The 10,406-nt window shown below is 35.9% G+C and overlaps 1 protein-coding gene across 3 annotated transcripts; it reads left to right on the top strand.

The window, feature by feature from the left end:
* The first annotated feature begins 1,593 nt into the window (after positions 1 to 1,593).
* LOC149161340 (F-box/LRR-repeat protein 3-like) lies at positions 1,594 to 7,771 on the top strand. Of its 3 annotated transcripts, none has more exons than XM_089436941.1 (8): positions 1,598 to 1,896; positions 2,246 to 3,082; positions 3,843 to 3,959; positions 5,804 to 5,908; positions 6,031 to 6,427; positions 6,555 to 6,684; positions 6,818 to 7,112; positions 7,217 to 7,771. In XM_089436941.1, exons 2-8 carry the CDS (start codon positions 2,450 to 2,452, stop codon positions 7,472 to 7,474), a joined length of 1,935 nt encoding a protein of 644 aa, XP_089293067.1. In that variant the 5' UTR covers positions 1,598 to 1,896; positions 2,246 to 2,449; the 3' UTR covers positions 7,475 to 7,771. The 3 variants fall into 3 exon arrangements, with proteins under 3 accessions (XP_089293068.1, XP_089293067.1, XP_089293066.1); XM_089436940.1 differs by having other exon boundaries at positions 1,598 to 2,086; XM_089436942.1 differs by lacking the exon at positions 3,843 to 3,959 and having other exon boundaries at positions 1,594 to 3,082.
* Positions 7,772 to 10,406: the final 2,635 nt, after the last annotated feature.

Below are 10,406 nucleotides of genomic sequence, written 5' to 3'. Positions count from 1 at the left end.
AGGCGGTAAGCCGTCCGTCTAACCACTCGGGTTAGAATGGTGAACAATATGCTGCGGAGCAGCCAATATGCAGCAAGAGTCGATCCCGGGTGGGGAGGCAATAAGCCGCCCGTCTAACCACTCGGGCTACATAACCACATGCATCACATAGTTATATATATATGATGATGATGATGATGGAAACAACGAAGCAGAATGGTGAACAATATGCTGTGGAGCAGCCAACATGAAGCAAGAGTCGATCCCGGGTGGGGAGGCAGTAAGCCGTCCGTCCAACCACTCGGGCTACATAACCACGTGCATCACATAGTTATATATATATATATATATATATATATATATATGATGATGATGATGGTTAACGTCCACTAAGACCAAATTGGTCTATTGGACCTAATTTTCTTAGTTCTTAATTGTTTGGTTTCTCGTCATTCTTGGCGAGATTGGTGCTCTAGCTTTCTTTTTTTTCTCTACAGTCTTCCAACTTCCTTTATCTTGCATCTCCTTCATCTCTTCTGGTTCTTGGGACATTGGTGTCTTAATATATATATATATATATATAAAGTTAGTATTAATAAATTTTTTTGTAAGTTTGGTAGGATTTTTTGATTTTTTTTGCGTTTATATGTTTATTATACATCTCGTTAAGGGGAAGGTAGTATAAGATTTGAACTCAAGACTTTGGTTCGGTGAAACTTCATTTCCATAACCACTACCACTTGAGCTACCCAAAGGAATAAATTAATATTAATAATTAAAAATATATGTTTAGTAATTTTTTTATAAATTCCAAATTAAAATAGAAATTTGGATACTATATAAATAACTTTTATAGAGAAATATCTTTGTCTTACTAATCAAATTTTATATTATTTTATTAAAAAATATACTATACTAATTTAATATCTAACTTAATTATAATTTCAAAATCTTAAACTAATTAAATATATATATATATATAACCAACTTAACTATAACTTCTAAATTTTGAACTTATTTTAAATAAATAAATAAATAGTAAATTCAGAACTTCAATTTATCTTGAGAAATATCCCAAAGAATATCAATATGTATTGTTTATTGTTTACCCAGGCTTGAGGTCAAAAAAAATGGTTGGAATTTGATTTTTTTCTCAACAAATTTGACAAAAGTGCTTAAATCTTGTTTTCGATGATAGAAATAAATTTAGCACTATCTTTGACATCACTACTTAAATCTAATTTCCATAATAAAAATCTATAAATTTAGCACCATCTAAACTCTCAAATACTCAAAATAACCTAAATCACTCTCACTATCTAAACTCTCAGAACACTCAAAATAACCTAAATCTCCCATTTTTTTTACCAAAATCTCTACAGGAAAATACCATTACAAATTTGAAGCGGCTTTAGACTACCCACTAGTGTGAACACTGACCAGCGTTTTAGCTTAACATTCAAGTCAAATGAACAAGTGGAAGAAGCCGATACGAAAAATATACAGCTATCCGCTAATTGACCCCACAAATGGGCGAAAGTTCGAGGAAGATGCTCGAAGAGGTCGCACTACGAACAGGTACGGCTGTTTTTGAACTTCACCTCCACTACGAAATTATGTACTTGGACGGTACCTCTTTATTGATGTGATCCCACGCCATGGTATATATTCAGTGGGCAAGAATCATCTGGAGCTGGGAATTTCTAATTATTTCCCCCCAGTTTTTAGGGTGAGGAATTTCAGGGTTATTTTTTTGACTAATGTGGGGGAGGTGAATTTAATGAAACTGTTTATCTGTATAATGAAAGCAACAAGCAGGCGTTGGAAACAGTGCAGGGTAGCGATCATTACACGTCGAGCTCTGGATGCGGTAGATATGGGGGAATAAAATCGAAGGCTACTGCATAGTGCATTTGGGTAAGGCTAGATCTGTGATTTTATTTGGGTGTCTGGAAATTGTTGTATCTTAGGTCGGTTGGAAAGGATATGTGATTTGGGTTTCACAGAGGAACATAATGGGGCAATTGGGTTTGTATGGAACTATGAAATGCTGATTTCTGCAATTCAGTTTGAATTCGGGAAGAAGACTTTGGGCATGGCTGGAATGGTACAAAACTTCATGCTCAGAAAATTTTCCGTTCTTTAATATTCATTTTCTGCTGTGGTCTTTTCTGGGATTCTCTCTTAATATAATTGCAAGGATGTGGTGAGATTCTTTATCTCGTTTTGTCTCTGTGATTCAAGTCTTTCTGTTCCTGCATTGCAGAAAAGAGTTTAGTCAATGTGGCTTGCACCATCAAAATCAGATATATTGCGAGGGTAAAAAAATTGTAAGCAGCTAGTGCGGGCATGAACATGGGTGCCTAAAAATCAAGGAGTTAAGATTGACCTCAGAGCTTTACCATCTCAAATTACAGAGCATTCTTTGTTGATAGGAAACCCCTGTTGTTTTATAATTCAAAGGTTTACAATGCAGAGGAAATCAGTCCGTTCTGATGCGGAAATCAACATCCTTGGTGATGAGATCCTCATAACTATTCTTGATAAGTTGCAGGATCCTATAGATAGAAAGTCCTGGTGCCTGGTTTGCAAGCATTTTTTCTATCTGGAGGCCAACTACAGGAAGAAAGTACAGCTGATGCAATCAGAGTTACTTCCAAGGATTCTGAGAAGATACAGTAAGATTCAGCATTTGGATTTATCTCTGTGTTCTCAGATCACAGATAAGAGTCTGGGGCATGTAGCAGGCATCCTCGGAAATCATTTGGTTTCTATCAATCTTTCTAGGTTGTGGACTTTCACTCATCTGGGTCTTCTTGAGTTGGTTAAAAATTGTCAGTCTTTAGTCGAACTTGATCTTTCCAATTGCACTGAAATCACAGATCATGCAGCAGAAGCCATAGCACACGCCCGAAATTTGGAATCATTGAATCTAGTAAAATGCAAGCAGCTTACTGACATGGGTCTTGTATGCATAGCTGTAGGATGTAGTAAATTACGGAATTTGAATCTTAGGTGGTGTGTGGGGGTCACAGACCTTGGAGTTGAGCTGGTTGCTATGAAATGCAAGGAGTTACGTAGTCTTGATCTCTCTTACACGCAGGTATGCTCCTGCCACTGAGTTTAACTACTAATGTTCTTCACAGCTTGTTCACAATGATTCAGCTCTTCCATGTCATGATAAGTCTCAGGATACATTATATTTCCTGTTTAATGAAAATAAATCGTTATGGAGAGCGCATGAGTTTTGGGAGATTGATTGCATACATTCTCTCTTTAGCTCATAGCAGAACTCATTAAGCCTAGATGATTTTCAATCGTTTTTGGCTACACTTTTAATCTTTTAAAAACTCCATTCACTCATTTTAATTGTGGCAAATAGTGGTTTGGGTTAAATTATGGCTCTAATGGAAAGAGTAATTGCATAGGAAGCTAGGTAGTGAATAAATATGCATAATCTAACCGTTAGATATAGTTTCCCCTTTCTGGGTTTGTTTTCCGGTCAATTTTTCTTGGAATCTTAAATTTCTGTGGTGTAATATGCAGAATTCGAGTGTCCTGTGATTTTTCAGGGTGTTGAATTCGAAAATATATTTTAAACGAAAATATATTTTAAACAATTAAAATCATTATTTTGTCAAAAATTGCATCCCTGAATTTAGACAAAAAAGACATAAGCGCCAAATAGACATAAGCGCCAAATAGTTAGACTGTGGCAAATAAATAATAAATATAGTTACACTGTTGTTTTATGTCATCTTTAATGATCAGGTGGTGCTTGCAAAAATAACTACTTATAACAAATTGTTTGCATAACAGTTTTATGGATTTTTTAATACTGAGAAAATTTGTTTTTGCTGCAGATAACAAACAAATGTCTTGCTTCAATTAACCGTCTAAATCATCTTGAGAATTTAGCATTGGTTGGATGTGTTCGTGTGGGTGATAATGGCCTTACGTATCTCAAAAAATCTTTGCAGGTATGACAACTGAATGAGAATGCCTCTTGTTGTAATTCTCAAACTCTATGTTCAGCAGAGATGAAAAATTACGACTTTAAAATACGGAAAATGGCAATGTTTTGTGTTATACTGGAAAATATATCAACATTCACGTTAGAAAACTTCAACATACTTGAAATATGATGTAAACAAACAAGAAGTTGCGACTCATCTGCAAATCAAATGTAATTTAGAATCTTCAGTTGTGAGGTTGAGAAATAGAAATAGATATTTAGGACAAGAAGGAAATCCTTTTTAGCGAGACATTTATAATTCATGCCAAAACTATAAGTTACACCAAGTTATAGAGAAGCGGGGATGGAAGAGGTGAGACGGGAGACTCTATTTATTTGTTAAAGGGAGCAATAAAATATAGCCTTAAACTTCATTTATACGTGCTACTTTTTTGTGGGCTGGGTCAACTTTTTCCTAGTAAGAAGCATCATATCTAAAATTGACTTTGGTGTAAGTCTGAGAGTTTATATATATATGCATTAGCATGAAATGAGTAAATAATTCATGATATCATTGACTGTGAGTGGAACAAGTTTTGGCATGGAAATTGTTTACCCTCGGTAGAATGTCCTCTTGGAATACTTTGTCTTTTTGTATTTCTTGTTCTAATTTTAACAGATTTTTTTGTTTGTTTGTTTGTTTGTCAAGTTGTCTGTGATTTTCCAGGCTTGACTTGTGGCTTGAGGTGCTGTGACCCAGGGGCATCTAATCCATCAAAGTCACTCCTGTATCGCACCCGGCCTGGGCCACACCAGTTCTAAGCTGACTGGATTTTTTAGCATGTCTCCTCCCTCTAGCACAGGGCACAACCACCCGCCTTGAGGTTTGATTTTGGGTCGCCTTGCGAACAAAGCCCATCCTCAACCGAATGTGCTAGTAGGACTTGACAACTTTAACATATCTTTAATTTTCAGAAAAATTTGCATTATTTTTGCCAATGGTATATGTCCTGCTCAGGTGCTTGCATCTTTTGTTCCATATCCGTTATATTTGACAATTTGATTTTGATTTGCTATTGATTCTCCATAGAGACAGAGTCCTTGTAATTAGGAAACGATTTTGCCGTTGCAAGATGGCTCTTCAATATATTTTGAGGGTCATATTTGTTATTTGGAATATTAAATTTTTCTGGATGTCAAGGAAAGTGCAATTATTGGAATAATAGCACGGGGAGGAAATTGGAATGCTTCTTGGTGAAAATTTCTGATGATTTCTCCAAAAGAATATTTGTCAAGGCAACAATACAAGATCATCTGTATTGAAACTTCAGAATTATCATTATGGAACTAGTTTTTTCTTAATACAGGACAAGTATAGCAGTTGCCATAACTAGTGCTTGAGGCACTCAACATAAATAAGCAATAATTAGGCATACTGTGTTGCTGAAACATGAAAATCGTACTTTGTAGTCTTGTCTCTGAAGAAGCTCTTGAGTATTCAGGTTCTAGCAGGTCTCACAATGTGGAGTTTACTGATCCTTTTTATCTTTTTCTTGTTTCATGTTAATATTATCTTCTCATGATATTTGTTCCATTCCCCAGAAGGTTTCTGAGCCTATATTTATGATTGTTTTATCTGTTAAGATCTTTTTACTTACTGAGTTGGAAAAAAGGTCCCATAGGATCTTTAGCGATTGATGATTGTGCAATTGGAGGCAATTTACTTCATCCATTTATGTTCTCTTTCGGATATTTTTTCTAGAGGCATGAAAACCTGAAAAGCATAGATTAAATAGTGGAGAATAGTTATTTTTGACCCTCTCTCTCCTATTTACAGTGACATCTGACTCAATTGTTGCTATGTCGCAGAGACTTGATGTTTCGAAGTGTCAGAATGTTAGCTGCACGGGAATAATTTCTCTTGCAAGTGGTTCCTCAGACTTGCGTCAACTTACTCTTGCCTATTGTATACCAGTAATTATCCGACTAAACTTTGTTGAATATTTTGATTTCATCAGTTGTGAAGATTTGAAGTTCATAAACTTAATTCTCGAAGTGATCCATTGTTTAATATTTTTGTGTGTTATGTACTACAGGTTTCTGACGCTCTTCTTAAGAGCTTCCAAAACTTGGATAGACTACAAACGATCAAATTTGATGGTTGCGTAATTTCCCCCAGAGCGTTGGAGTCAGTTGGGAAAAGCTATTGCATGTCTTTGAGGGAATTAAGCTTAAGCAAGTGTATTGGAGTTACAGATGAAGGATTGACTGCACTTGTGGCATGCTGTAGAGAGCTGAACAAGTTAGATCTCACTTGTTGCCGTAATCTAACTGATGTTGCTCTCTCGGCCATTGCAACATCATGCAGATATCTTTCATCTCTTAAGATGGAATCCTGCAGCTTGGTCACAGAAACAAGTTTGGCTATGTTAGGAGACGGCTGTCCTTTCCTGGAGGAGCTTGACTTCACCGACTGTAGCATAAACAATACAGGTTCCATACATTGTTTATATATGAAGAGAATTTTGACAGTAATGATGTAAATAGTAATTGTTACTAGTTTTGGAGATTATTTTATTGTCTTCTATGCTTCTTGTATTTACCCTATCCGTTTATGCAGGATTGAAATCCCTATCTAAGTGTTCGGAATTGATAACTTTGAAACTAGGATTCTGCCCAAATATATCCAACGAAGGAATTGCCCATATAGGGGCCCGGTGCTCATCTCTCCAAGAACTTGATTTGTACAGGTACACGTCATTATTCAAATGAACCCAACATTTTATTAGAAAGGTTATTTTAAAATCTGTTTATCAAAATGATTTTTTCTGCACTTTTCATTTGAAGATGTTTTCAGTTTACTGATGGGAACTGTATATCCAGATCTGTAGGAGTCGGGGATGCCGGGTTAGCAGCAGTTGCCAATGGTTGCCCAAGGTTAAAGAGTATTAATATTTCTTATTGCATACATGTCACTGATAATGGTCTGACATCTCTCGCTCAATTGCAAAAACTTCACCAGCTTGAAATCCGAGGTTGTTCTGGGATTTCCTCTGCTGGTCTCTCTGCAATCGCTTTAGGATGTAAGCGTATCGTTGAATTGGATATCAAAAGGTGCTATGGTGTTGATGATGTTGGAATATTGGCTGTAGCCAGTTCATGTCAAAATCTGCGACAGGTAAGACATTTTAGAATCAGGGAGGTTTAAATTTCCATTCATCCTCCCCTGTATATCTGTTGAAAGACAAAACTTTAACATTGAAACCTGTTGTATTTGTGCAGGTGAATGTCTCATATTGCTCAATCTCAGATGTTGGGTTGTTAGCATTGGCGAGTCTTAGATGCTTACAGAACATAAAGCTAGTTTATTTGAGGAATGTAACGATCAATGGTTTCATGTCCGCTCTGCTGGCTTGCAAGAGTTCGAAGAAACTCAAGCTTATTCAATCCTTAAAGTACAACTTACCACGAGTTGTGATTGAGATGTTGGAAGCCCGTGGGTGCAATATTCGATGGATGGACAAGCCTTTTGTGATATAAGATGCTCATCTCAAATAAATGTCGGTACTTGATCTGTTTTCGGAATTGTAATATATATCTCAGAGTTCCTTTTACGGGTAGTGTTTGTCAATCTAAACAAAGCAAGGTAATGACGATTTTCAGTTTCAAACTCATGAATCTGTGGGTTTAATGTAGTGAGCAAATTATCTCACAAGTCCATCTTCTGAGAGATGAAATGAGCACCTATGATATCATAGGTACACATTGTATCTTGAAGAGCTTTGTATTTATTCTGAATGGTCTCTTCTTTATTTATATATTTAGGCTTTGTTTTCATTTGTGCAGTAAGTTATCTTTATTCATGGATTGTCGACGCTGATTCTTCTAATCTTCTTTGAAGTCTGTAAACATCTTTCTATGCAATTTCTAAAATGTAAACTACATAGTTTTCAGTACTTGATTTTTTTCGGAAAATGTAATATATATATCTGAGAGTTACTTTTAGAAGTACGGTTTGTCCAACTCTTAACAAAACAGATTTGTGTAATCATAATTTTTTGTTTAAATTCCATGAATTTGTGGGGTTTAATTTAGTGATAGAATTATATTATACGGTCTATCTTCTGAGAAATGAAATGGACACCTATGATATCATAGGTACTGAAGATTATTGCGTTTATTCTGAATGGTATCTCTTTTATTTTGTATGCTAGTTTCTTTTGCTTTGCATTTTGTGCAGTATGTTCTTTTTATTCACAGATGGTTGACGCTGACTTTTCAAATGTTCTTTGAAGTCTGCAAGCATCTTTCTCTGCTGTTTGTAAAATGTAGATTACATAGTTTCTAGAACATTTTAGCTCTTCAATTCAAGATTTTGCTGGGGCTAGTATTTGTATTTATATAATTATAGTCTCTAATTTGGTGAAGCCAGCAATGTTTTGGGTTGCAGCAATATCCTAGCACTCATGATTTGGGATTGTTAATTGGTATCTATACTAGTCTGCTTCGACTATGTTTGGTTATGTTTTGTGTTACATTTTTCAGCCAATGTTTTCTCTCATTCCCTCGTCAGCTCAACTCCTATGCAGAAATGCATGGCCTGTTTAATATAAAATTGAAAAACCTAAGTATATATTTGAGATACTCAATGAAATAGCACAAGATACCTTTATCTTATTGGAAATGTCGGTCTCTGGGATGCTTTTGAGAGGCACATTTTAATGAAAAGAAGAAATTGGACAGAAAAAATTGTTAGAAGATTCTAGTAGGCTTAAACTCGTTAGAGGCCATGCCATGAAACTGTTATTTTGATGATGTTTGTTGATGCATATCTCAAAGGCAATTACGGAAAACTTGGAAATTTTTAATGGTGGACTCTGTAATTAAGCCTTGTGATTGGAGAGGGTACACAACACTTGGATCTGTCTTACAATTTGGTTGGCTTGCTTTTGTTAAAAGGCTGTGACTAAGGAGTATGTATTCTTCCAAAGTCACCAAAGTTTGCCTTTGATCTCATCATCTGCATGGAAGATTGCATTAGCACAGTGACCACCTCTAACAACACCATCATTACAGAACTGTAGAAAATGGTGACTGGTAAACCTATGCAAGAAGATTAATGCTAACAGATTCTTAAGAAAATAGCAAGTAAACAATGGCACATATACACTGCACAAGAATGTAAACTCTTTATTGGAAAAACCGACAAACTCAGAGCTACACATCTTTCTCATTGTATGAACAAAACAGGTACACAATATAATATTTAGGTATTTTGCAGTGTCACTCAACCATAATGTGATAAACATTAATATATTACAATAGGCTGAAATCATGAAGGGAGAAGCATCAAAGCATATCGAACAAGAATTAGTGTTGCCACTTTTGAATGACCCACATCTCAAAGGATTTTGCCCAATCATATGTTACCATGGGAAGCAAGCCCTTTGAGTTTTGAATTTGGATCATCACTGCAAGTGATCCATCTTGGTGTTGCACTGCAGCCTGAGGAACCCATAACTCCAACTTATATTATCTATTTCTTGGTAAACGAAAAGGGGTCAACTTGGAAATTCAAATATTTTTAGGCAAATTAAAATTTGGTGAAAACTTTAAGAGTCTTTCAAGCACTGGTAAGTGGTCGTTTGGATGGAAAATGGGCTGTTCGTAGTGGAATTGAAGATTGCATAGGTTCTAGTTGCTTTGGTTCCTAACTGCAAGCTACTAGAATCATCAATCAAGCGTTCTTCAAATGCACTGTTTGAAGATAGCTTAAAATCAATTAGGTGTTTGACATGGCATCACAAGTGGAGAACAAGTTACAACTTAACGTCCTTGTTCTCTTTGTAGCATATCTGTAAAACATATTTTTATGCAATGGCAATGTACTAAATGAATTATAATTCCCCAATGACTTTTATATATATATATATATATAAATAAAATTCCCTAAAGTGAGACAAAACCTCCCAATCCTTTTTTGTCAATCCCATCCCCCATGTGCCTACAATATTGCCACTCATACAATAGATGGTATCTTGGTGTCATCATTTGGGAAAGTCTTGAATACAATAAACTTAATGCAAAGTTTTTTTTTTAAATTGTGTTGTCGCTGCTACAACCACCCCTCCAAACTTTTTACCAATGCATTGCTTTTGGAGCCTACCTCCTATCTATAAGGACTCATCTTTCAATGTTGTCAAGTATTCATGCTAATGTGGGAGACATGTCTTTCCATGCAGTGCTTGTGGTGTCTTGTTTTGACCTTGATCTGAGCTTTTTCAAACACAAGTCATCCCTTGCCTTAACCTTGCAGCGTTGTCGGTCTTCCCTTTTCGAACTACGCAATCCACTGTGTCTGGAAATTGCGCTCGGCCTTGAGGATATGAACTGTGCAATCATGGAAGGTAGACCAGTCTTGAGCTCAGAAACTGCGCAAAATCTTTTCTTCCCCTCAAAAACTGCAATTCAC

The sequence above is a fragment of the Pinus tabuliformis genome, chromosome 5_2 (assembly GCF_031772625.1).
Source record: "Pinus tabuliformis cultivar Carrire ecotype Pingquan chromosome 5_2, CPIR1, whole genome shotgun sequence".
Classification (NCBI taxonomy): domain Eukaryota; kingdom Viridiplantae; phylum Streptophyta; class Pinopsida; order Pinales; family Pinaceae; genus Pinus; species Pinus tabuliformis.
The sequence above is the reverse complement of the archived record's forward strand: the minus strand, read 5'-3'. Positions and strand labels throughout refer to the sequence as shown.